General features: G+C 45.3%; 2 protein-coding genes across 3 annotated transcripts; one reads left to right on the forward strand and one right to left on the reverse strand.

Annotated features, from left to right (window-relative positions):
* Positions 1–86: 86 nt before the first annotated feature.
* peli3 (pellino E3 ubiquitin protein ligase family member 3) lies at positions 87–19,303 on the reverse strand. Its single transcript, XM_053859013.1, has 7 exons — positions 18,984–19,303; positions 7,743–7,943; positions 5,914–6,043; positions 5,451–5,552; positions 5,027–5,254; positions 1,645–1,833; positions 87–884 (listed from the first exon to the last, which is right to left on the reverse strand). The coding sequence occupies exons 2-7, from the start codon at positions 7,913–7,915 to the stop codon at positions 285–287; spliced, it is 1,422 nt and encodes a 473-aa protein (XP_053714988.1). The 5' UTR covers positions 7,916–7,943; positions 18,984–19,303; the 3' UTR covers positions 87–284.
* On the forward strand, positions 19,273–27,993 carry rce1a (Ras converting CAAX endopeptidase 1a). 2 transcript variants are annotated; one of them, XM_053859016.1, is made up of 10 exons: positions 19,273–19,532; positions 20,326–20,466; positions 22,015–22,237; positions 22,502–22,604; positions 22,679–22,762; positions 22,973–23,051; positions 23,274–23,441; positions 23,597–23,668; positions 24,145–24,207; positions 24,687–27,993. In XM_053859016.1, the coding sequence occupies exons 3-10, from the start codon at positions 22,077–22,079 to the stop codon at positions 24,914–24,916; spliced, it is 960 nt and encodes a 319-aa protein (XP_053714991.1). In that variant the 5' UTR covers positions 19,273–19,532; positions 20,326–20,466; positions 22,015–22,076; the 3' UTR covers positions 24,917–27,993. The 2 variants fall into 2 exon arrangements, with proteins under 2 accessions (XP_053714991.1, XP_053714990.1); XM_053859015.1 differs by lacking the exons at positions 19,273–19,532; positions 20,326–20,466 and adding an exon at positions 21,388–21,507 and having other exon boundaries at positions 24,687–27,992.

Below are 27,993 nucleotides of genomic sequence, written 5' to 3' on the forward strand. Positions count from 1 at the left end.
AACATGGCAAAATCTGTACTCCTTGTTCCATTAGCAGCCGGTTTTCTGTAGCATCCTAGCCGCCCTCTAGCTCTCTGTCATTTTTGAGCGGAAAATAAAAGGTCGTCACACTGGTCTCCATTTCAACACCATTTATTTACAGTGTGTTCATACATAGGGGCCACACTCCGCATCCTGCATGTCACTTCCTGTTCAACAGTCAGTTTCCTGTTCGTGCTCCAGGTGTGTTCAGTCTCTGCTCGGCAGCTCCGCTCTCACTCCCTGTCTCGTCTTCTTCTTGGCTTTCAGTCGACGGGACCCTGGAAGATGAGTTTGATGTGGCCCTGCTCCCCTGTCAACCAGGTGCCACAGAAAGGACAGGCAGCGTGAAAGGCATGTGTGCCGTGGGGTAGTGGGATCTGACTCCAGCCCACCACTGTCTTTTCTGAGCAAACGTGGCCACAGGGGCAGAAAGCATGAGTGGGTGGTCCTGCATCTAAGTACAATCCTCCTTCACAGCCTAGCCACAGCGGAACATAGGGGCCCACACGCCGGCACATGGGACACTCCCTTTCTCCGGTGCTTGCTGGCGCTGTGCCTCCAGGACCAGCGGGGGCCTTCTCCTTCCGGTAGCCCCAGTTATGGTACCCATGCACGTGACCGCAGTTGACGTAGACCCAGGGCTGCTTCTTGTCCACAATCTCGCGCTGAGCCAGACTCGGGAAGGCCAGAGTGTTGAACCCCACGGGGCACTGGGGCCGCGCTGCGTTCAGTTCTTGGCGAAGGGACTCTAGCTGTTTGAGAGTGGGGGTGTGGCGGAGTCCAGCGGGGGTCCGCCACAGCAAGGTGGCGCCACATAGATCTATCAGAGAACCATCCTGCAGGGTGTTGGACTCGTTCTCCACCTGCAGACAAGAACAGAGTGCTAAACATCCCAGGTACAGGTGCTAATCCATACCTCTGCTTTTAGAGGTTACAAATCTTTAAAATAGCAAGCGAAATATCTGCTGAGCTAACACTTGTGTGTTCATCAACTAGAGCTTGTTCAAGCCTTCACTGCTAGATGGTGGCAAAGCACTTCTTATTCCTACCATGTGTGGCACATGATGCAACTAGCAGTTGTGGGTGCACGTATTCAGACCGTAAGAGGAATGAGGTCAGGCCATGTCAAGGAGTGTTCACACTAGCATCACATTGTTATTCAGTGCATTAAAACATGAAAAGGTGCTCGTTGTCTGACTATTACAGTATAATATGCAGGGTGTTCCATCAACATTCCATCATGAATACCTTATTAACTCTGTATTAAAATATGTTTCAGAGGGGGAGACTACTATATAAAAAATTCTCTAGTCAGATTAAAAGTACGTGACACAAAACTGTGTTTCTTGTTGTCAATGAGTGTAGAAAAGCCACGTATATGAAGCGAAAGAGTTCAGTTTTATAACAGGGTTCTTGGAGTCCCTACCACCATGGTGTGGATGTAACAAAGCATGTGATGCAAGACTAATAAAATCAAATGTACTTTTCCCCCTTAAACTGCAGTACAGCTCAATTACCACCAATTCCTTCCCCATTATTCTCCTGCAGTTCAAAGTGAGGTCACTGCCCTAATCTCTGGTTAAATACATCCACCTAATGCCCCTGTTGCTGGCTTTCTCGTACCAATTTTCCCCTCTGCTGGGCCGAGCGGGTCTCCCTCAGGGCAAAGACGTTTCCACAAACTGAGATTTCCCTCCAAACTCCGGGCGCTGGCTCAGACACAAACTCCCCTGCAGGGTGCATCACCAGCACCCCGTTGGTCGTCAGCCCGTCCATCAAGCCGTCTGACGTCCTCCATTTGGCAGCTCGCTCCTGAAACACACCCCATGTCGAGAGAGAGAGAGGGAGCAGGTAAAGGTGAGGCGAATGATGTGGAGAGATGATGGTGGAGGAGGATGTCAGAGGTGCCTGCCTGAGAAAAAAAAAACAGCCAGCGTTGCGTTTCTGCGCTGCTAAATTTAGCAGCACACGGAGCGACAAGAGTTCTGACTAATGCACCCACGCCTAAGAATACACTCATCACTAAGACAAGAAGAGAAATCAGCTCACGTGGGATGAAACTGCAAAATTCTGACACTGATCTTATTCATTTGGCTACTTCTCTCATTCTCTCCAGTTTGTCCAAACAGCCCAAGCAGCAAAGACGACGGGCTGGATGTCGACAAAGGACCAGTGTTAGTAGTGAGGGTGTTGCAAATGTCTTCAGATTATTCACAGATTACACTTCTCTCTAAAAGGGAAAGAAATATTTGGAATTCAACGGTGTCACCGTGTGTCGCTGTTCTGCTTATGGCATTACAGTTGGTGACAGGCTGCACCACGGTTCAAGATTTTTATGGTGGACCTCAAAAGGCAGCGTTATAAGGACGACTAACTGAATTCAATTCAACTGGAAATCATGTTAACATCAAAGCTGAAAGAGGCCGGACAGAAGGAAATTCAATCTTATCTAGTCCTGGAGTTCAGACAAATCCCGAACAGCAAAACCCAATAATGCTTAACCTTGTCATCTCTCCGCTGAAGCCGACTTGGTGATGGTGGGCGAATGAGAACATACCTGAGAGGAGCAAATGTCCTTATTCGACTAACTCGCTTTGCTGGAGTCTTCCAATGTGGCAAAGATGGGGTGTTCTTTTTAATGCCTGACTCAAATGAAGCCCAAATGTACGACCCCTGAATATAATGGGGAAGTGAGCTTGGCTACATTTTGCTTTTATTGCAGTTAAATAATTGCTGTGTCTGCAGATGCAGCTGTGCATATCTGAGTCGAACTCGCAGGAATCATGGCGATCTGCTGGAATGTGAGGACATTTATGTATTAGTGGCGATTAGGGCTGGGATGATATGCTGCAGTCCCCATTCCATTGGCTCCCTATACGGTCAGTTTGTATCATGGCTCTGACTGATGCTGCCACTGGTGCAACACCAAGGCTGCAATTTCCTTATTTCCCTGGAACAGAAGCTGAATCAGAGACTTGCAGAAATAATAAAGGAGTGACGGTGGTTTCATTAACTGGGGGATCATTAGAGATCTCAGCTCAGACACAAGAGAATAAAGTCATCTGAAGCGGGAGTAAAGCGGGCTCTCCCCCTTAGCATAGGAACTGAAAGTCACAGTGTCTATGGCCTTTGAATAGCAATTTGACACGTTATTAAACGTAGAATGAATGGAGCGCCATTCCATGGCTTACCCTAACACCAATCTACGTCTATTTTTCGTGTGTCACGCTGCCAATGTATCAACAGTGACACCGATGGCTGCCTTTTTGTCAGTATAGGACGCAAAATGCAACTTTCCCAATGTCAATATATGACCAGATGGGAGTGAGGATGGGTGGCGTTAATCCAACATGTGCAACCTTGGAGGAGTCATGTCTTATTTGGGCGTGGAAATAAAGGTTTGCTGGGAATAATAAATAATTTATGTATTTCCCCCCACCACGTTCTTCCAATACTATTATAAGTATTGTGATCCATTTTCTATTTCTCACATTTCACACACATTGTACATCTTGATTGAGGGTTGTTTTTTTTCCAGCAAAATGTGGTCATTACTAGTACGACATTTAAATTGTAATAATTATTATACAAGTCTATATTATTATTTTTTATGAATTTATTTTAGCAGTATGTGATTTTCATTGGAGCAGCGCAAGACTCTTCCACTGACTTGGAGCAGAGCTAGAACTCGGTCCTTGTTTGGAATAGGAAGCTGGGAAACATCCCTGGGCGTGCCACAAAAACTAACACATGACATAAAAGATCCGGATTATTCTCGAGGGCTTTAGCCGTGCCACTTGAGGAGAAGCATTTCTGCCATAATTACTAGCAAGGCAAATATTTGTTGCTCTGAGTGGGCAAACAGCCGCACTGGTGTTAAAAAAGGTGGGTGATGTTATCGCTCCGGCTGCTGGCCTACTTGCTTTGCTCCTAATGAATCTTGCATGGGGTGAAGTCATGCTGTCATAAAAGAAGGCTTTTATTGGTTCGCAGCACCTTTGTGCCACGTTTAAGAAAGCCTCGCTCGCCGCAGCCTCTGCTGTGGCTCCTCGTCTGACATGAACACAAATATGAATCAGGAAAAGCTGACAACTGAAAGGAAACTAGCTATTCATAGATCATCGCTGGTGATTTACGATCCATTCATTTCATGCCAAAAAGCTCTTCCACTCAGCTTCTATAAGCTGATGCTATTTTGACAAAGTGATGATGCTCCAGGAGGAAGAGGCAACGTCCTTTAATTTGCATCCAAAAACTGAATCCTTTACGCTCAAAAGAGACCAATAACACACGCGTTCTCACACACATTATTTTATGTACGCGTATAAGTACTCCAACGCTATAGCAGGAGGAAGAGAGAGTCTGAAAGCAGGCAGATTCATTCATGTTTGTGCTCCTGTGCTCTTCAAACAGCTTCCTGTCTGGTTGGAATTAGCCTTCCCAGAAGTCCCATATGTTTCATCATACACTAAAACTCTCTATATCATTTTACAATGTTACGATGAACCAAAAAAGATTATTCAAGCTGATAAACTTCCAATGCTTTCTGCCACTCCATACTCGCCACGAGCAATCGGAAACCTCTGCTGTAAACCTATACTCAAGTGAAGCTGAGTCGAGCCACTCATCTCCCTCACACAAGCCAATATCCGCCAAAACAGACCGCGACAAACTCAGGAATAAACTAAATCAGCACATGTGGAAGGACATGTTTCATTTCTCAAGAGCGTTTCACGAGGCTTCTGCCTTCACTACAGTGAGTCGATGTCTCCTGGGGAAGACGACACACACCGCTGATCACTGAGTGCTTGTGTAACCACACATGAATCTAGCTGCAGACAGTGACATACGAGCTCACACATGTGAAGCTCCTCTGCCGCCTCCTCAAGCCAGGTCACATGTACTGACACCCCTCCACACATGCGTGACGTCACCAGCGGCTGGCGTGTCACTGCGGCCAGGCTGGTCGCTATGGTTACCCGCAGCCACAGTGCACAACACTCACCCCGAGAAAGATGTTCTTGGAGGAGTCAAAGCCGGCGGCGTAGATGCGGGCCGTGTACGGAGCACTGCGCTCACACATGATGCGGCAGGCGTAGCGGGAGATTGTGCTCTGGGCCGACTGGCCCCCGCTGCCGCCGCCCTCCCCGGCTCCGCCCCCACTCTGACTACCACTGCTGCCCGCTGTGTCTGTCACCACAAAGTCTATCATGCTCTCTGTGGACCGGCCGATCTGAGGAAGGAGACAGAGAAACACAATTTTTTAATGACACAATGTACCACAGCAGAATGCATCACGCATTAGGCAGATGCAATGAGATGATAAAACGGAGGCTGGCGCGGCATTAAAAGAGCTGATGCCATTAGAGGACGACAATATGGAGACAACAGCAGCGTAGTGTGTAGCTTGTGTGCACGTAGACACTAACCTGGAACATGTCTGTGTTGGTGTCATGTGTGTACTCCACAATGACAGAGTGGCTCCGGGACAGTGTGTAGGAGATGCTGTGCTGGCTCTTGTTGCTGAGCGCCTGCCAATAGAAACCACATTATCTCGGTCACGTGGTGCAAGGAGATCTGAAGGTCTGCTCTCCTAGCAAGTGCATCGCGAGGGCAGATGTCCTGCTCCAGGGGACAACCACAGCTCCCATCTGGAGTTATTCTATTAGCTCCTCGACTTTGTTTCTACATCACAGTGCCAGCTCTATCTGAGCTGAGGTCATGCTTCAAAACACAATGCTTGCACGTCCTGTACGTCAGGTGGATATGAAGGCAACAAAGGTTAACGTTCCTCTGATGAGGGTTTGACAGTTGAGAACACCGGTGGAAGATCCTCAATAAAAACAAAATACTTCAATACGTGATATTAAAAAACGTGGTATCGTTCCTGACCTTTGAAACAAGTGGAGTGGACACATTGTGAATGACGTCTGGTTTGACCCCGTTGGCTTTTGGTCTTTTATAGAGCGCCAGGCGACTTCTTCTCCGTCCTTTGTCTCCATTGGCCAGCGAACCATTGTGTCTTCAAGGCACCACAATAGAGATTTAGGTGAGAATAACAAGTCACAAATGAACAGTCTGATGATTCCGCTGTCTCTTTACACAGTTGTGTGATGCCTCTATAGCTTCCATATTGTTAGGTCAGTGACCCCACTTCAATGACATGTGACGTCCAGCGCAGTATATTCAAATACACAGTTATAGACGTGCTAAAGGAAAAGCAGTTTTGTGAATGATCTTTATCGAAGGTTGACACATTGACAAGGTGAGAAAAGCCTTCACAGCAGCGGCATCACTCCCGCATCACTCGCCACGTTTGTTCAGCGTGCCGCAGCATCGTTCAGAAGATTGGATGGATGCTGTCAAGTGCAGGGTGGCAGGTGATCCACCTGCCTCTGTGATCACAGGGACAGACGGCCCAGCAGATCTGCTCATCCATCAGCGCCGGGATCAATAGGTCAAAGATTGGAAGCATACGTCCATGCCAGTGTGGCGGGAGGAACACCAACCTACTGTATGCCTGAGGGATGCACCACCTCCTCCTCCCTCCCACCCACATTCATCGCTTGATTTCTGAGTACAGATAACTGACATGAACAATTACTAATGCGCGACCAAACGCCCATCGGAACAATAAGTGGAGTCATTTAGAATTACTGAGAGGCAGGTGGAATATCTGCTCATCTGACTGAGTCTCTGAGCTTTAGTTAAACAACAAATCATTTCAGGTCCCTAAAGTGTGAGGCCAACTCAATCCACTGACAGCTCAGGAAGGAATTACTAAATCTTCATCATATCTGTTGAGTTCCTTTTTTCAGTTTGGGTTTTTTTTGTTGACGTATTTAACAGAGGGCTGGACAGTGAAGGTTACTACAGTTCACAAATCTCAGAGTTCAGTTCCAGCGCTGCACTTAACTGTATATCACAGCAGGGAAGTGGTTGCCCCTCAGGAAAAAGCAAGAGACAGAGCAACAGGGTTTTGGGTTTGGTGCTTGTAACCTATGATGATGGACAGTGCCTGACCTCCAAGCCACTGTGTGGAGACCAGCGACTTCACCAGATTACATTGTCCAGGTACAAGAGGGCTATGACTAGTCTGCAGTTAGTTTCAGTGACTCTGCTCGGCTCTTCCAACAGTGATGACATCTTGCACCTTGGGAATCCTTTTATCAGCAAGATTCGGCTGGTGATGTCCATCCAGCTGTGAAGTTCATCACTGGACGGTACTGGAATGTCTCCCTTGTGAATGCTGTATCAGCCGGGAGTAGCCACCATGTGTCTTGTGTTGCCCCTACTGTATTTGACTGACCTCTTGTTTGGTGATGCAAGGTGTTGTTTTGAGCACTCTGGTATATTCTAATTCCTATTACCATAACTCACAGATACTGATCTCAGATACGTTGTGATGGGCTGATGAGGTTTGATGAAACAGTGTCCTAATTTTAGAAGCCACTAGATGGCACTATCTGCTGTATAAGGTTTGGCTTTGAACAACTACTTCATTCAGTTCACAACAGATGGGTGTCAGGAGACCATGTTTCAACAGAGGTGTTTTCATCACACACTGTGTCGGCCACTCCATCAGAACTCTACAGACTTAAACCTTTAAAGAGGTCTAGAAAGTCCCAACAGCCACTGAAGGAAAACAGATCCCCTGTTCAGTGATGGCTCTTCATTTTAGCTCACCAGATCTTTAACAAGGAAAACAGAAGGTTCCTCACCCTAAGACGATGAGCTCGCCGTACTTGACTGGCTCCCTGTCCTCGGGAAAGACTCCGTCTTGGGGTTGGGAGCTGGAGCCCAGAGGAGGAGAGGGCTGGCTCTTGTTGCAAGACGGGCGCAGCTCCAGAGATGGGGGGGGACACAGCGCCTCTGAGCTTCCCTCCAAAACCATGCCCACCGGCCACAACTGGGAGTCGCTGCTGCAGCAAAGAGTCAGATGAAGCGTCACGTTAGAAACACAGACAAAAGGACAACAACACAATACACATTTTATCACCTTGATGTTGCACACACCTAGAATCCAGTGTGGCGCATTTCTTGACTAATTCCCAAAACTAACTAAAATCCCATTCTTTTTTTCAAAACAGCTCTGACAGGGTCAGACATCACTCACATAATTAAAAGTTTGGCCAGTTTCCTCAGCCGCAAGCAGCTGCGAAAGCAAAACGATCGGTGGGGTGTAACTTTTTAAAACATCCAGCGCCACTGTAATTTGCTGAGTGTGTCATTACGGCAGCGTGGAGCTGGTGGGCAGACGGGAACGATGTGACGCTGGCTCTTCTGATAATTGTCATCCTCTTTATGAGACTGTGGCGCTCGCTTTGCTGATCCAGGACCTTTGCAGAAGCGCTGTCTCATCCTTTCCGGCCCGCGCTCTTTCAGCTACGCCGCACATGAACCCAGTGAAGACTTGGTCACGGAGGTTGTGTGGACCGCCATTTTATCAAGCTGATGAATTGCTGCCGAACTGTGGAAGCACGGATGCTGGAAAACAGGAAGCCCGCTTCCTCACAAGCACTTACAGTGAACAGCCTGATAACCATCCATTGACAAAGTGTCGTATCTGGATTTCTTAACGAAGCCCAGGAGGCGGACAACCTTTAGTGGAGCGAACCCTTCAGTGCTCATGAAGCTTGAGTGCCAAAAAGCATTGATTGCTACCTATTGAAAGCGTTTGAAGGCGCGAGTCATAATCACACACCTCAAGCATACGCCAGGCAAATCTGCTGTGACAAGCATTTCATCGCCGGCGGGTACGCAGAGAGAGTGGGATCAGTTCTACCACACGCAGCGTGAATCACGGCGTGGATATATTTTGACATTTGGATTTCACACAAGTCAAACACTGCTGTCTCCGCACACAGGTTCCTAATGCTCAAACCTATTATTAATCAGAGGTAGGCGAGACCACCTACATGGTGCGAAAGCATGACAAAGCTCCCCAAAAGCTTTGTTCTCCCGTTCAGCAGATTAGATAATAATCCCGCCATGATGAATGAAACAATGCTGAAAACAAAACCCCCACTCTACTCTTGTGTGAGGCTTCCTCAGCATTTAACACAACATTTTATCTATTTTTTTAACGTGGGTTCATGAAGGCAACAGGAAGCACCAAAGGAAAAGATACAGTATAGGTCACAAACGTGTTAAATATTCTCAAACTGAAGATTTGGCTCTTAAAACAGCCGCCATAGAGTCCAGTGTTGCAGTTCAGTATGGGACTCCCAGTGTGACAGGTGGATTAATACGTTTGTCTGCATCCATTCCAATAAATATTTTACTGCAAGTAAAATTTCCAAAGTTTACTACTGAATTAAATTTCTGTTCCTACTATCCTGCTACAAAGGATGAATTCTATTTCATGTGTATGTTTTACCACCCATGGTTTAACCTAAGGGTGGGCCACTATAGGGTCAACATAACTATAGTGTGACCATGGTGAGGGGCCGTCAAGCCCACAGACCGAAGGAAAGACTCGTAATGGTAACTTAAAATAAAATAGGATGAAGCATAGTTGCGCCAAAACCGGTGTGACTAAAATGTGTTTATTTCAGTTAAGATAAACATATTTTTTTCTCCTTTATTCTCAATGTAAATCATAAATACTGGATTCTATTTGAAACAGAACTACTTTTTTTTTTTTTTTTTTTTTTAGAAAACACATTTAATTCATTTATTTAGAGGGACATACTGTTCAAATGAACATTACATTTTAAGAAGAGAAGAATTCCATTGGGACTGAATGATAGTATATAACAGCTCTTTCTTTCACTGACCTCATGAGGACTGCATCAATCCAGGCAGAGGGCCGCGCTTTGCTCACGTATGTAAGTATGTGTCAATTCTGATCCAAAATATTCTTATGTGCATGTCATTTTACTATTTCTTATATCTTTATATCTCAGCATTTGTTGAGCATGTTTTTTTTTTTATTTTGTCCCTCATTTGTTGTGGAGACACACACAAAAAAAACCCCAAAACATCTTCATTTGTCAGTTCAAAACTGCAACTACACTTGCTAGCATCACGCAGTCTAAAAAGGACAGACATTGTAGGTCTATTTCCACCACAGATACATCAGTGTTACTTTACTACTTCCAGTTTAGCATCAAAACACCCACCAGGTTCTTTCAGTTGTAGGTCATCATCATTTAGCAGTAGTTTTAAATGTTTTAATGATATTTTTGAGGCCGGACGCTGTCCTTATCTCAGCAATACGTGCAACACAATGACACAGCAGCGCCTGAGAACCTAAACATCTCCTGACTGCTGTTTGGTGGCCACATGGACAAGGCCAACTTGGTTTCTTTTATTAGGTCTGATTGGATTTTGAGCGTCTGATGAAGCCTGATGAGCAGAATATTTTGTGGTAATCAAATGACGGATGGCCAAAGACAGATTCGGGCAGCCAGAGGCTATTTCATTATTAGCCAGACTCACAGTTGCCCTTGCTGGATATCGAACGGAGGAGGCGATGGAGATGTGCAGGCCGAGTGGACTCGGGGGAGGCGAGGCAGATGAGAGGGGAGAAGTGAAGAGAGTGGAGAGGAAATGGGGAACACTGTTGTTATGGAGGCCGCAAACCAGCCGTCCTGACCAGGTCCCTCACTCTCTGGCTCTTGACATTGAATATCATGTCCGACATCCATTCACTCAGTCAGCTTGCACGTTCTTTTTTTACATTTGTGAGGGCAGAGAATACTTTTATCAGTGGAAAAATTGGGAGCATGTAAAACATTAAAATAAATAACTAAACTAATAAAACCATCATTTATGCTCAAGGAAAATGAAGGTTGTTCAATAGGGGAAAGGAACCTGCTCATGAAATGATGTCCTCTAGACTTCATCGACTTCCACTTTTCTCTTTCATGCGAGCAGATAACCTTGAGCATCATGCTAGCACACTTCCCCACCTTCAACTGTGCAAAGAAAAGAAGGTGATAAAATGATATGAAAGATGAGAGGATTTCCATAACAATAGGAGGCGCAGCGTTTCTCTTCTCTCTGTTTCTCAGACTCCTGAGGACATGTTCTAACCGAGCTAAACAACCATGAGAATAATCCGAGAAAGCAAAGGAGGCGCGACGACTACGGCTCAGTGAGCAGCTGTGGACCACGGTGAGTGAAGTGGGAATCTGAGGCAAGTAGGTAAGAAGGGCATGGAGAGGTGAAGGAGGGAGCAGACACAGGCGGCGCATGTGGAAGCTGCTGATTTCCAACACAGCTGCGAGACTAATGAGGAGGAGAGGGACATGCTCTCTGTGTTTTGGTGCGTGTTCCTGGACGCATGCGTGGAAGTCTCAGGCTCTGGCAGGGTGATGGATTGCCTGTTCGCTGCCACGCATTTTCTAATCAACCTACAGCCACATCCTGGGAGTGGAGGGGGAGGAGAAACAGGAGGAGAGTCAGGGAGAGAGTGGGGTGCAACAAAGAAAATCACTGTGACAAAGGAAGACAAAGGACAGCGCGAATAATAGAGAGAAACAGATAAAGGGGTGCAGTGTGGGGCAGCTGGAGGGTCCGTGGAGGAACAACTGCGGCTGAGGCCAGACACACACGCACACCGTTACACAACACAGGTACTACAAATAGCAGCACTCGTGTGTGTCAAGATACTTCAACAGATCTACATCCTGCGAGTGCCTGTCATCAATTCTCATCAATGATGAGGGATCTGCATTGGCAGTTACAGGGGTTGGACAAAATAATGCCCAACCCGCTTTAACACTTTAAAGCTAAAAAAAGCTTTAATGTGTTTCCATTATTTCTATTGATACAACATGTATCCCGATACAGGAGTGTTGAAATGATACTTTGCTATATGTTTCGATACTGTACATTCAGCAATGTATCGTGATAAGATCATACAGTTTAAGGAAGGAAATCAGATAATGCACTACAATATTATGTGCATGAAAACAAGTTTTTTGTTTTGATGTCAGTCCAGTTAGACTTTAAGTTAAGTCAATGAATCACGAATCAACAAAATGACTCCAGTGTACAAAAAGAAACATACCTATGTACTAGAAACGCACTGTTGTACGTCAAGCATTTCTAGCCAAGTCACTTAACAAGGTGGCACCGTGTCACGTAGGCTTATTGTTAGAAGTAAATGACTCAGAAATGGAACTGGTTCTTTCACCCTTCAGCCTATGTTAACGCAATGCTGCGCCTTGCTAACACTCTAGATAACTCATAAACATGGAAGTGTTCCCCTTCATTATTCTGATGGAAAAGCCTGAAATTGCGAAGCAGGATGATCTGCACTGCAGGCGATATTTATTCACTTGTCATCAACTGAATGACCTGAAATTCATTTTCATTTGACAACATGACATGCAGATGAAGGTTTCCAGGCAGGGCGATGCTCTCCTTCTTCTCATCACCTGTTATTCACTCCAGCCTTGAGCTCATTGACGGATATTGAACAAGGATCAGGAGCAAATGAGTATCTTTCGGGGTTGTTTTCCAGAATCCTGAACCTGATCCTGAACAGCGATGATGAAAAAAATAAATGACAGAACAGACCAAGCGTAACAGATGAGAGAAAAGAGAACAGGAGGATGTTAACCCTGTATGATAATAAAAGGTAGATAACTCATAGTTTGAGGGGGATAACAGGCATCATCTCAGTATGAACAGATCATTCCAGTGGACATTCATTTGACCCCTGCAAAAGGAATTCAAAGACAAAGGGAAATATATTGGAAAGAGTGACTCAACAGTTGGGCTTGAACAACCGCACTGTTGTGAATCAAAAATGAAACCTCTGAGCCTATATCTTCAATCCTGATATTATCCGAAGATCTGTGCTCGTCATCCTTCTTATTCAGCAGCGCACTCTCTCTCTCTCTCTCACCGCCCACTGATTGGGAATGGTGAGTGCGTGGGACGGCGGAGACAGAGGTAGAGTGAGAAAAGAAGAGTCAAATTTGTCTCCTTTAGTAACAAATGAGATGAGGGGCTAAATATACTCCCACAGACAAATGAACTGTGCAGTGAATTACGGCCTCACGATGAACCTGTCCACACATCCCCTGTTGCAGGCCGGATTTTCATTTCTGGCGCCAGTCGCTGGTGCGTGTAAGATGCTGGCCGGTGGAGCCGATCGTAAGTCAGATGATCAAGTTTGGCTTCGTATTTGCGAGCATCACTGGGAGTCAGAGGGAATGTCTGCTCCTCATTACGTAACGCTCTAACGTACAAGTCCGACATGCCCGTGTGGTGAACAGTCACCCTCCCCCCACTGCCAAATCCTGCATCCCTCCTTGCATCTCTGCACTTCTTAATCACGTCCTCACTAGGAACCTCTTTTTTTTTTTTTTTTTTTTTTTTTAAAGCCAGCCTTGTGTTACTCTACTGTCTGAGAGAGAGTTCTCACAAAAGGATGTTGAGATTTTAGGCTTAATACTCCAGAAATCTAACTTTACATATGTGTCCCAAATAGGCCTCATCAATGAAACACAGCTGGATGTTTGATTCGTCAAGTAACTAAAGAAGACTTAGTGTTTGATCGACACAAGTGACTGGTGCACAACTTCTCAATGAACATTGTGAGAAGCCTTAGCTGAGTTATTGTGACTTGAAGTGGCTCACTACTGTCAACAAGTTGTTCCCCATTCTGCGCTGAAGTGGACACATTTATAAAACTTCATAGATGGAGGTGCCAGGTGAAGAATGAACCTGCTGCGTCTCCTGACCTTGTGAAAATGCAGCACATCAGTCTTTGTTGCTGTTTTCCCACTTTAACTTTCCACCAATCGCTCCTTTCAAAAGAACTGCTAGTGTTCTGAGCGCGATCCAGAAAACACCACATTTCCTCGAAATGTATCAACTTACAAAGCCAGCCATCAACAAAGGCCTTTAAAACTCTGTTTAGAGAGCTACTCTCTCTCCGAGGTGTGAATCTGCTCAGGCTGATTTTGAGTCGCAGGTTTGGTGACTGTGTTCACCACCTCTGCTTTATGATGAAGTGGAATAGCGACCAACTCAGAGACGGCATTGCGAACTGTAGCGCTGGAAGAGGCAATCTTCAAATGCCTTACTGTCATTAACAAGGACTGAAAATAGATCAAAATAAAAAAGCAATGCTCCAAAATAAAGCGCAACTTTGCTTTCTGCAACAGTACAACTTGTCCTCTCAAACAACGTCCCTGCACACCATCACCAGAGGACTCCCTGGTCTCAGACCACAGGATTCAGACAGGTGCTGATAGATAGCAGCATGAAGATGATCCCTGATATGATCACATCTTACAAAATCCACACCTTTAGTCAATATATCGAGTGACATCAGATCGCCTCAGTCGTTGACTCCTAGCCAGTTTGCTGTGAGGCTGATACTTTGGTCTGTGTCCAGCCCTATTTTGTCTGAGGAAGCAGATCAATAGCAGAAAGTGAGGAAAAAAGAAAGGAGCGAGAATGCACCCGCTGAACTCCAGATTATTTGAAAATCAAAGGAGTTCACATGACCCTGTTAGTGCAGCTGCTGAGAGAGGAGAGGGAGGCGAATACTGATGAGTTCACCAACTGGTCACATGCCGCCGGAGCATCCTTGATGTCGCTAATGTCTGCACAGGTATGTGGGGAGATGTGTCACCACACTGGAAGCTAACGTTGCACACGGCATCACTAAAGACTTAATTTGCCTGCTCTCGTGTCTCAGTGCACTAGAATAGCGCGAGAAAAAGGAAAACAATGAGTGTGACCACACACCGCAAACTTAGTGGCACATGGCTTGTTAACACACATCACGATCCCGGCTGTGATGCAAACCAAATCATGACAAACTGACAGCTTGCATGTGAGCACTCATCAGTGGCTCAGATGGCAGATCTCCATTGGAATTCATCTCACTCAGAGGTCACACAACGGTGCTACAGTGGGGCAGGCAACTGACAAACCTTTCATTTCTCAATCAAAAGTGAGAGGAATATGTCGCATGTCACATGATCATTCTGAGCCATACTGCAAACAATATGGCCATTCTTTGGTCTTCTGGGTGACACTCTCCCTTCCTCTTAGTGCTCGGCTGTTTTTTTTCTTGGGGCTCCAACCTTCACTATGATGTGAGTCATCAACATTTCTGCATATATTTACCGCTTCACCATCAACATGATAGACTGTAGACTCTGGAACTGGGGATTGTTATTATCCACATCTCTTTTCTAGGAAGTAACTGTGCAGTAAACGGTTAACAGGATGAAAGCTGGAGCTGTAATTGTTTCCTGTATGATGCTTTCTCCAACTTGTCATGATGACACACTCACATAAATGTTTGGAGGTAGCAATCCACATGGAAGCTCAATTTCCCAGATCCAGTGACAGATGAAGCAGACGGTCTGATATACATCCACAGGCTTCAGGGATGCAACTTGTCATGCGAGCAAGTTGCATCACTGATCATTCCATACAGCTTAGCTACAGAGGAGCTACAATCCATCGTGAGATGTATTGATGATGATGTACACCTGGGTGCAATGGGCACAGCCTGGGTCCTATTAGATAATCTTATTGCAGACAGATGTAATCTACAACAGTGCAGGATTTGCAGATGAAGCACCTCAGGGATTTTCTCAGTTGCAAAAAAAAGCCAACTCTTTATTGGTCCTTCTGTCCTGCTGCCATACCTGCAATAATCTGCTGAAGTACTGGGAGTGAGACGGCTTCCAACACCATGGTCATTGAGGGCCAATAAAACCTCAATAATGGTACACATTAAGGATACTATCACCTTGGTGGCAGTCAAGCTGAATTTGGTTAGAGACAGGAAACGTGTTGGGAATGCAGAGATTTACTGAACCAGCTAATCTCAAATTGTTGCGTCATCAGTTTTAGGAGATTACAGAAATGACTGTGCCCACCACCAAATAATCTGATGTTGGATATGTTTAAAGGGCAGGAGCTTTAGCAGCAATCTCTAAATCTTCCACCCAGCTCTCTCTCAGTATATCACTCACTCATCTAGGGAACAAACGGATGCAGTGAAATCTTCGTCCTCACTCAAAAGTCTGTTTCGTCTTCTATCTCACATGTGGAAAGGGATTATTTCAAAGCCGAGTTTTCACGCATCATTGTTTCACCTCCTCTCAGTTTGACCTCTCAAGCGTAGCAGGAGGCTAGCAGGTAGGCTGCGGTGCTGTTTTGTAGCCGCTCTTCAACTTCCGGAGATGAACAAGAGGAAAACACTACTATTTCGGTCATGTACTTACCGTGCTCACAAACTTTTGCCGCTGCTGACGCTGAGTCTTCTCATGTCAGTTCTTGAACAGAATATGATTCTATTGCCTGTGTTTTCATGAAGACGGTACAATGTCAGGCCGTCACACACATTAGTGACAGGGGCTTGACATAAGCCTAGGAGGGGGAGCCAGCTGTCTGGAAGGTTACCAGCAGCAAAGATGGCCGGGCCTTGTTAGTCATGTCACTGTTTTGCCTCTATGTCCACATCACATTACATAATACAAACTTAACATTACATAAACCGGGCCGCACACACTCCAGCGACTGACGTTCACACTCACGTTGTGGTGCTACTACGATGATCCGTCAAATGATAAGGACAGGAGAAGTCAATATGATATTTCATACTCGCAGAGGGCTTCACAGGTCTGCAGTGTTTGATCACGCTTTCCTTTCCCCGATCAAAAGAAGCAGCAGCAATTAAAGAGCAGCAGTTTCACTCCAAGAGAGGCCGGCACTGAAAGCTCAATCAGGGCTGAAAATGTAAATGTCAACACCGAACGCTGAGTCGTTTGGATGCAGAAACCGCTGTGCTCCCATTTTTGAACCTATTTCCCCTTATCTAAATGCCATTGTCCCAACATGCTGTCTTTTGAGGGAAGACATATTTGATTCCTATGTCTTACAACAATAACAAGACTTTACTACATCTATCCATGAAGGACATTCATCGCTGTCTGATTCATAAACAATCGAGCAATCTTGCAGTTTAACTTTCCTTTCCCTCCCATGATTGTTTTGGTGTGTTGACCTGAGTCAACGATCGGCATGTGACCACTCCTTTCTGTCGTTCTCAAACATGCACAGTCAAAAATTCCCCAGAGGCGCAGCCAGTGCGTGATCCATGTAACAGAATCAATGAACCGAAGAGGATGTCTGTTTGAGAGACTCCACAGATGAGAGACACCCCATAATGGTCTGGTGTGGGAGTTACACGACGGGGAATGAAAGAAGCAAAAAAAGGGGAGAAATATTTTCTAGGATAATGCATCTTTACCTATGTCAGCACTTAAAAAAGTGTTTGGTAAACATGGAGCTCTGTCAGCAAAAGTATGAATCCACAGAACTCACTGTAAATGATGTAGTACACATGCCAGGCCTGAGTGTGGCAGTGTAACGCTCTCACAGGACATCATACCCAGTCCTCACCATCCTTTGCTGAATGAGTTTGAGCTCCTGCTGTCAGGTGGAAGATTTTGGCTTTCAAAGGTTCAATCAAACTCGTCTTTTTAAATTGAATTTTATGCTGACATATCTTCCCTGCAGTGCATGATAGCTCCACCCTCAGTTGCCCCATGTGTATCACAGCATCGGTGTAACTGAGCTCCATAATGTTTCCGTGTTTCTAGATCAAGTTTTTGTGTTTGTTTGCTATATTTCTGCTGTTTTTGCCTGCATGCAAAGCAAATTGGCCTCAGGGCAAAATAAAACAAAGTGTAAGTTGAGCGAAGGAGCGGCCAAAGGTTGGCTGCTTACAATAAGGGCAACAGCAACGGGCACCACACCGTCGTCCACCATTGTTCCTGTTGTGAAGTGTGAACTTTCATCGTGAAGACTGGGCTAGAGAGGATGGCCACCGACTTTGTTGTCAGAAAGTTGCAGCTGCAGACAAAGATGCAAACATGTGTCTTTAAATCTACCCCCTCATCTAAACTTTCTCTGACTGAAAACAAACTAGCCAGCAGGGAATTGGCACGGATAAGATCGACTCCATCTTCATAATGGCAGACTCTCATTTTAGAGCATTACACAAGTATGTTTTTGAATCTCCAGAACAACATCAGCAGAAGTGGTGAACATAAAAACTAATGTTTGAGGTCACTGTACGGTGAAATTATACAGTGAAGGGTCACGTTCACAAGTCCACTGTCACGCTGGTCAGGGTGGAGCCGTGTCACACGACATAGGTAATGGGTTACCATCAACAAAGTCTGTGTTTCCTCAGTTCCATCCAAACCAAGACATCTAAGGAGCTGCTCTGTGATATCTTGGTCCACAGCCACATCTCTGTGCGTGCCTATATGTGAGCGCCTGCGAGGGACATCGTCTGACTCGTGAGCACTGAAACACAATGTCACAGTCGAATCGTAAAGACGTGGTTAATGAAGTCGCGGTGAAAAACATGTCCAGACCTGGTGGATCTGCGAGTCGCAGGCCCTGACCACAACATCACTTCAGCACCCCACAATATGCACCATTACTCAGCAAACTGTACAAATGTGTCGGCCGCTTCCATTCACGTCCCGGTTTTCCGACACAACCTGAAGCAGGGGAGAATTCTAGAGATGCCACTGCACCATAGCACCTGGGTGATTACAGGACGGCCTTGATCCTGCTCCTCTCATGCTTTTGTGTTTGTGTCATGATTGCAGGGGATTGCGTTGCAGCCAGATGGTTGACTCTTCAGCCATAATGATGTAATAACATGCTCGGCTTGGGCTCTCAACGGTTAACATGAGTAAATCCCGTCTTAGTTGATGATTCAGTGGTGTAAAACATCAGCTTTAGCTTGCACAAACAGCATATGGTACATTGTTTTGGGAAGCTGTCTTGTACACTGGGGATTCCGCTTCATAGACAACACACATCAGAGAGAGGCTGAGCGCGCAGCATCACACACACACACACACACACACACACACACACCCTCTTTACTGAGGCACACATGACTCCATAACACAGCAGCAACCAGGAGACAAATACTCGGTGTCACCTACCAGCCAATCAGCTTGAAGAAACGTGAGAATATTCCTCAGTGAGAGAAAACAAAAAGACCTCAGCCTCCTCGGGATGCGGACAACAGGCGGCTCTGCTCTGGATGGATGACAGACAAGTGATGGAGAGACAGACAGGCCCAGGGAGGTCCAAGTGTTTGTGCTCTGTGTGTGAGTGTGTCGCCTCTGTCAGGCCCCGGACGGTCCAAGCGAATGCGAGAGTGGAGCAGAAGGAGCGGACCAGGACGTCAGGAGCGGTGGCATCGCCTCTGCCTCCGTTCACGTTACACCGGAGTGTGAGACACGTTCACACCCCCCGGATGTTACCAGGAGACACCACGAGGCCACGCCCACCCACCCCCTCCCCGCCCGCTCCCCTTCAAGTGCTCCGTCACCATCGATTCTCACCGAGAGATTTATTGAAGCGAATGATGCTTCAAAGTCTATTTACGGATATAACGTTACAGTCAGGGGTAAATTGGAATCTCCAAAAAAATCCATTGAATGTTAGTTTTGTCCAATGAAATGAGAAATCTGCGTAATGTGTGGAAGGTTAGGAACCAGCTGTTTGTATTTTAGAATCACAGTATTATTTTATGAATATTTAATATTGTGTATACGCGAGGAAACACTAAATGTTTGACATTTTGATTGTCGTGTTACCACTTTAAGACATAGATACAAACGTACAACCTATTCTGTCCACGACACTGTTTACTCTGCATCACTGTTTACGTTACTAAAGTTGCTTTGTATTTTTTTCCTCACAATTCTGTTTTCTCTAACAGCATTAAGCTAGTGCACTGTGCACAAGTAGCCTTGTCACTGTACTCTGTACTTTCAACTTCGGTTCCCTCTGCTGCTATTTTATTTATTGCTTCATCATCTTGTCGTGCAGTTAACACTATATGTTGTTTTTTTTATTGTATATGGTTTAATGTATATGTCACCGCACGAGCCACAGAGTAATGTCATTTCAAATGTTGATAATAATTCAACCTCCATTTCATGCTAATTGTAGGCAAATAAAGCCAGACCGGAATAAGGTGGTTTGCTCTCTCCGGGTCGGTGGAGAGTTCTTGCCCCTAGTGGTGGAGTTTAAGTATCTCGGGGTCTTGTTCTTGAGTGAGGGAAAAGGGGAGCGTGAGATTGATAGACGGGTTGGTGCAGCGGCAGCAGTGATGCGGTCGCTGTATCAGACCATCGTGGTGAAGAGGGAGCTGAGTCACAAGACGAAGCTCTGGATTTACCAATCGATCTACGTTCCCACCCTCACCTATGGTCACGAGCTTTGGGTAATGACCGAAAGGATGAGACAAGCGGCTGAGATGAGTTTCCTCCGCAGGGTGGCTGGGCGCACCCTTAGAGATAGGGTGAGGAGTTCGGTCATCCGGGAGGAGCTCGGGGTGGAGCCGCTGCTCCTCCACATCGAGAGGAACCAGCTGAGGTGGCTCGGGCATCTGATCCGGATGCAGAAGAAGTGAAGGTATAGGCCAATAATGAAGCCATGCTGTGATAGAAAAATGCACAACAGATGTTTGGCTCTAACTTAAAACACGTGCCACAGATGTGATCAAACACGTCGTGCTAGAGACTGGCGGAGCTGATATGTCGCCCGATGGAGTCAAACAAACACTGACTCAGACTCTCAGGAACCTGTAATATTGGTATTCCACATCATGTCACAGAAATGAGGCTGTTATTTTAAACAAGCTCTTCAATTCTGGCATCTGCAGCTTGCAGTACAGAAACATAATTCAGATTGTACATTCACTATTTTCTTAGTTTTGTGTGATAATCATTCAAATATTATTGCCAATGATATCATTCTGACAAATATCAGGTGGTTCAATGATAACCTTACAAATACCGAACATAATTCTTTTCCTGTCAGTGGGTTTAAAATTATTATTCCGAAGCTTCGGGTGGAGGGAGAGTTTGATCATGCCATTCAATTGCTGCTTAAGGATAAAACTGAAAGAACAGGACTCGATCTTAAAGTTGAAAATAAAACAAGCAATGATGACATGATATGTATCAATCAAACAGTCGCGTCTTGGTTCAGCGTCGAACACAAACGATTCTAATAATGCTGTTCACGCTCAACAACACATATCATCTAGATTTATCAACGCCATCTAGTGGAGATCCAGAAAAACGCAACTCAAATCCTGAGATCATCGAAAAAGCTTTGCTTTGTGCTTAATGTTTTTTCATCGCAACATCGACACATGCGCAGATGATATCTACGGATCCTCGGTTACATCTACCTGGTCCTGCAAATGGGTCCTTTCTTGGCGAGAAATACCCTTTAACCCCCCCAAAATGTCAGGTTTTATATTCTTGTTTATCATTTGCCTTGTAGCTTCATCGCTGTATGACATCAAGCAGTCTTTATAAAGCGCCACTTAGAGGATCATATTGCATCATTAGTAAGTCAAACCAAAACATGACACTTTCTAGAATCTAATTACATTCATGAAATGGTTGTACAACCACATCCGATCAGCGTTTATAACAAAGACTTGTAAGTATATTGTCAATGCGACTCTGTTGAAAAATGATTTCTGGTCCTCGTATTGTGTCCGGGCCAATTGACCAACTTTCTCCTTAAAGGAATCTGATCAATTGAGTCCATTTGGCATGAAACGCCTCAATAGCACTGAACAAGCTAATATCTAAAAGAGCCCTTTCATGATGCACCTAAGTGATGTCACAATTTATTTCCTATGTGTACTTCAACATACCAATCTGTAAGGGAGAGTTTTCGACATCGATGAATTCATAAAGAAAAAAAAAGGACATTCGTCTTTTAAATCGTGCTATAATGTATGCTACCGGCAGGTGGCGATACACGCGAAACGACACCGCAACCTGTATAGATAAAAGAAGAAGACCTGTCTACGACATAAACATTGATGACGCGTTACGTCGCGTTAGCAGCAGCTAAAATAGCCTCTTGCTCGCGCTCTGCCTCAGTGAGGAGCGGAATGTTTGGTTTGCCGCCACGCTGATGTGAATTCTCTCCGGTTAGATGGTCCAGCAGCTGCCGTGGGGCTGCCCTCGTCTCTGGTTCTGTCCCGGGAGCGGGTCGTCATGGCAGAAGAGGCTAAATTATCGCCTCTGACAGGAGAGATGGAAGGCGGTGATGGCGCCCTGGCTCCTTTGAGTTTGTGCGGAGTGTCGGTGCTGTCGTGTCTGCTGCTCGCCTGCTCCTATGTCGGCAGTCTGTACGTGTGGCGCAGTGATCTGCCCAGGTAAGAACCTGTTTCCGTATCGGAGCAAGCGCACCGCCAGCACAGCTTTGCACTGCATCCTAACAGGTGTAATCCATCAGTTGCACTCGAACTGGTAACCTGCGGTCTGCAGATCTTTCAGTCTTGGCACAGACGTGCAGCGGCAGACCAGATGGTGATGAGCCGTACTATTAGTACTTCTGCTTCATAACGTTATCACACAACACATTGCGCTTCAGTGTACTGCAGTTGAAATGATGACTGTCTGCTGCGGCTCCTTCACAGGGATCACCCTGCTGTCATCAAGAGACGCTTCACCAGCGTGCTGATAGTGTCTGGGCTGGCTCCGCTCTTTGTGTGGGCATGGAGAGAATTCACTGGAGTCAAGGTGTCAAGGACTCTAGTCTGTCATCGTGTATGTGGACCTGGTAATCTGGTACTGAACTTGTGCTCCTATCCCAGACCACCCCATCTCTATTGGCTTTGATGGGAATCCGCTTTGAAGGCTTGATTCCGGCCGTCATACTTCCTCTGCTGCTGACGATGGTGAGAAACCTATTCATGAAATTGTGTGGTGTGTGTGTGTTCATTCTGTCATTGAATCCCTTTGTAGGTTCTGTGTAATATTCCTTCATTTTCTTGTTAGTACTTGCCTTCTTTATTTCACTCCTTGCTCTTGCTCTTGCAGTTTTAAAAGGTTGCTCTTCTGTTCCCTATTTATCTCCAGCACCATGATTAAATGTGTTTATTTTTCAGGTCCTTTTCCTGGGGCCACTAATGCAGTTGGCTTTCGACTGTCCCTGGAGCTTCATGGACGGGATCCGCGTAGCTTTTGGTAAGTTGGCATAGCATCACAAACACCTTCAGTCTTCCTTTTGGTCATAGTGGCTATTCACTGGAAAGTCACTGTCAGCTATGTGACTTCTGTTCCACACCAGTTAGTCTCTTTTGCTTAAGTTGCGTGCAAACCAGACGTTACTCACCATGATGTCATGTTGAAGCCCATAATGATAGCATCAAGTAGATAAGTGTTTTATGTGTGTGTGCTGTTCTGCAGATCCCTGCTTCTGGATGTTATGTTTCAGTGACATGCGCTGGTTGAGAAACCAGGTGGTGGCACCACTAACAGAAGAGCTGGTGTTCCGGGCTTGCATGCTGCCAATGTTGGTGCCATGTGCCGGTCCAGCTACCGCCATCTTCACCTGCCCGCTCTTCTTTGGAGTTGGTCAGTAATGATCCATATATGGTTTTCTATGCGTGTCATGTACCTCTTGAACAAGAACTTGCATCACTCTTGTTTGTTTTCATGTGGTTGGCACATGGAGGTTTCTCTGCTGGTTTGTTCATGATAAATCTTGTCTGCTGACTGTTCTGTTCCAGCTCACTTCCATCATATGATTGAGTTGCTGCGCTTCAGACAGGGGACGCTGTCAGGGATTTTCCTTTCTGCAGGTAAACCATTGCTAACCCAGTTTTTAATTTTATTTATTTTTCCACAACACAGTAAAGCATCTGCTTTAGTATGTGCTGGCTGTGGCGATGCTCTCAGTCATACTGTGCGTGTGAAATGATGAATATTAAAGAAGGAAAAGGAAAATAAGAATTTTCCATCACATTTGCTCGCTCGTTCTCTTTCTACTACATTATATAGCCTCCCTGGTCTCCTCGACAAAGGGGCGGTTTTCAAGCTATATGCTCTCTGAATCAGCAACCCTCCCAGAAATGTTGCTCAGATCGAGCTTGCAGGTTTTGGCCACCTACTACTAGTAACTACATCAGCGGTCAAATTTGCAGCTGGGCTTGTTTAAATGCCGGTCTCAATTTTACGATTTAGGTTAAGATCCAGCGAAATCAAGGAATGACTCACTGGAAGTTGATATGCAGATGTCTTGATCTAAACATTCCACTTCATTGCTTCTTCTCAACAGTGTTCCAGTTCTCTTACACCGCTGTGTTTGGGGCATACACAGCATTCATCTTCATCAGAACTGGTGAGTGCTAGTGCAAGTTTCTTCACTAACTTATTCTTATCGTGCAGTGCCAGAAATTCCATTTTAGAATGAGTTTCCAATAAAAGAAACAGAACAGATACGTTTTGAAGTGGGTGAGATGTTTGCATTGTTTTATAAATCACAATTTCATTCATATTGTCAAGTGAATTTTTTCCAGACCCACCGTTTGTTGTTCCTTTGTTTTAATGCTGATGTCCAATAAAACCAAACCTGTCTAGAATTTGACATGAACTGTGGGACACAATTGATCCTACTTTGAAATTAGTGGTATAATAGTGCAGACACAAACTCATCATAGTCATAATCTCAATAGATTTTACATTTGATGAACTGACTTGAGTCTACAATATTGTCTTCAGCTACTTGTTCTCTTGAGACTGTAAATGGAATCAGTGGATGCACAGCTCTTCTGAACAGATACCTTGACACTGCGCGCTCCCTCCTGTCTTTCTTTCTAGGTCACCTGATGGGTCCAGTGCTGTGTCACTCCTTCTGCAACTACATGGGTTTCCCCGCCATCAGCACCGCCATGGAGCACCCACATCGCCACATAGTCCTCTCCTCTTACCTGATGGGTGTCGTCCTTTTCTTCCTCCTCCTCTTCCCATTCACCGACCCCTCCTTCTACGGCCTGCCTACACCAGTGTGCTCCCTTGCCTCCACCACAAGCTCTCTATGCCTGCCCTGACCTCAGTCAAGCCCACGCACTTCTCGTCTTGCAGATGAAGGTGCTTTGTGCAGTTGCCAATATCAGGTCGGGACTTCCACGTCCTCTAGTGGTCACCGTAAGAAGTTCAGTCACATGACACAAATAAGCTGGTTCGGAGGATTATGTGAAAACAGCTGCTTATCATTGCTGGTTCGGTGTCGTCATGACACCTCAAGCTGTACCTCGTTTTAAAGTGAACGTTCTAGGTTATTAGAGTTGCGGTGGGTCTTGTGTTTGTTCCTGCTAAGGCAAGTTGTGGGTAGGGTTTGCACATAGAGAATTCCCATCACACGACGATGGTTGTTCGGAAATCATTTTCATACCAAAGCATTTTATCTGCTGTTAGGTTTTTCATTGCGCAGGTGTTTCTGCAACCTCTGAAAACGCCTGAGGCGCATGAAGAAAACAATGCAAACACTTCACTTTCATTTTGGCCTGCAGCCTGTTTGATGTCTTGCAGTGAAGGCCATCGACATTTTAGGTGTGTAGTATATGATGTAAGGCTTTTAGACGTTAGCAGACACTATAAACTGGAGCACCACGCTCATGTTTTCCAACTTAGCTGCTGAGTGGGAGGTGGAACTTTTAGTTTGCTGTCTTGACGCACACAGTTGATGCTTCAAGAGTAAGACTTGACAGACAGACATCATGTTCAGATGGCACCACATCATGAAGGAAGCCATTCTTAAACATTGGAAACAACAGCAATGTAGTTAATAGCCTCCCACAGTTTATTTCCTCTCACATTTATTGCCGTGTGACATAACATTATGTGAAATGAGCAAATATTTTTTTGTGACGTTCAGTTGAACATGTTCAACTCATTTAGTATATCTTTGTGTTGCACGCGTGCTTCAGTTGTAGTTGGATTTTCTACTTGATCACAGACTAATGACTAGATGCCGATCATTGATGTACAAGACCATTAGATATATTTTTGTGCTTTTTAATAGAGAGACCAGAGCGATAGTAATAAATTACATTCATACTGTGAAGAAGCCACATGCTACCCGTTACTTCAGCAATAATCACAATAAACCGACCGTTTGTGTACATAATTTATCTGGGTCAAGGTACTCGTTTTGAAGGCCTGTCCTGTGTAGTTACATGACAATGTTGCCAGAGGGCGCTAGAGTTTCATCTTACGCCGCAGCCGTCTCCTCAAAGTTGCGAAGTGGACTTTAAGAAGGGTAAAAGTCACGTGGTGAAGTGCGCAAGGCTGACAAGCAGAAGATGCTCCAGTTAAGTCCTTTCTGTAGTCGGAGTGTTGAGTAACATATATAGTTTCCATTCTATTGATTATGTGTACTTTTCCAGCAGGTGTTTGTTTTACCTATCCATGGCAGCACTGTAGTGTCATGACTCATCATGGCTTGCTACTGTCTCAGAAAACGGCTTCCAATGTGGCATCTTCTCCTCACATGGCACACATTCTTCACTCCTGTTTACTTCAGTTGAGTTTGGCCCAGTCAGTCATCTCCGTACCACTGGTGTCAGACTCCTCACACGTTTGGCCACCCTGTTCTTTCTGCGTATCCACGGCCTTAGCACCGCTTAACACATTGAGTGTCGGTCCAGCCATGACATGACATGACATGACATGACATGTCCTTGTCTTTGTATCTACATTGTACACTGTCTCACCACCCCTGTGCGTGGATTTTGATCAGATGAAGCACTGAAGCAAAAAATGCCTCTGCTGCTGTGTAACCACTTCTAATTTAGCAAAAGCGCTCCCCTTATTTATACTTGAGGCTTTTTCGTGAAGTTTGCTGCTTCAGCTTCTTTATAGCCTCATTTTACCATTTGTGCTGCATAATTTTGTGGCCTTAAATAACAAATATCAAAATATAAAGCATTAAATTCTTATCCATTTCAATGATCCAGTCTGAAAAGAGTCTCCATTTGGCTGTCTGAGTCTCCCTAGAGACCATGAGACAGTAGACAAGTGTAATGAAGATTTCGTCACACAGCTGTGATGCCTCTTCAGCTGCTCTCACTGCTCTTGCCACATACCACTGTCACTAAACTGGCTTCACCAGTGACTTCCGCTCTGACCTCCACTGCTCAGTGTCAGCACTCGATCAGTGTTTACGACATTGCAGTTTTTCACAAGGTGCATGTCCTTAAGTCTGCAGACAAAACCAAACCATTGAAGTCTGGAAATGTAAGCGCAGTAAGTCATCCTCATCCTCAACCTCACCAGTCAGTCTTGGACATCACAGCCGTGGGCGCTTCCTGTTTGAACACTTGATGTGATTTCCGAATTCTTGGCAGTGGATGAATGCACCAGGCTGAAGCTCAGTAAGGTCAGCAGCTCCTCCAATATTAAATTCCTTTCCCATCCATCCAGAAAGTGTATGTTTGGACTGATCAATTCTAAGCGAAGGTTCCCCAGCCGTTGGCTCCCTTGGTTGTTTAGTGTACTTTAACCATGACTCATTGTTTAACGCGCTTGCTGTTTCAGTTCAGCCAAACATTTCCTTCCTCTCGCCACGCCAGCCTTTAAATCACACCTTATTGTGTTAGTATTTGCTGCTGGTTTGATGAGATTTTTCTAGTCTGAGAAGAGACTCGGCGTGTGATCGGCCTGGTCCAGATGTTGTTTTTCTCGGAGGTCCCAACACGGTTTCTTCAGGCTTTTGGTTTCATTTCTGGATCAAGTAAACAATCAGGAAAAGAGCCTGATGTTATAAGAAGAAGCAAAAACACTGCAGCCGAACATGCTCTGCCAACAATCACATGTCAGAATCTTCTGTTGAGATCTGGAGTCTGTGCATCTGTAACAATACGCACAGCCCACAGAGACGTCTATTTTTGCTGCAGAGCCGTGATCCAGAGGTGGGAAGGTTTCACAAGTCGACTCTGGAGCGCCGCTTGATGTTGATATACGCCACTATTTTATACGCAGAGCTATTTTGAAGTGAAATGTGCATGTATTTTATGCCGACTGGCACAGAGTGGCGTGTTTTAGTACGACAATCTTTTACACAAAATTTGAAATCTGTCATTTGTAAGTAAATTAAATAAACGTCTGTTTTTCAGAAGCTGTCAAA

Source organism: Synchiropus splendidus, chromosome 3 (assembly GCF_027744825.2).
Source record: "Synchiropus splendidus isolate RoL2022-P1 chromosome 3, RoL_Sspl_1.0, whole genome shotgun sequence".
Taxonomy (NCBI): Eukaryota; Metazoa; Chordata; class Actinopteri; order Syngnathiformes; family Callionymidae; genus Synchiropus; species Synchiropus splendidus.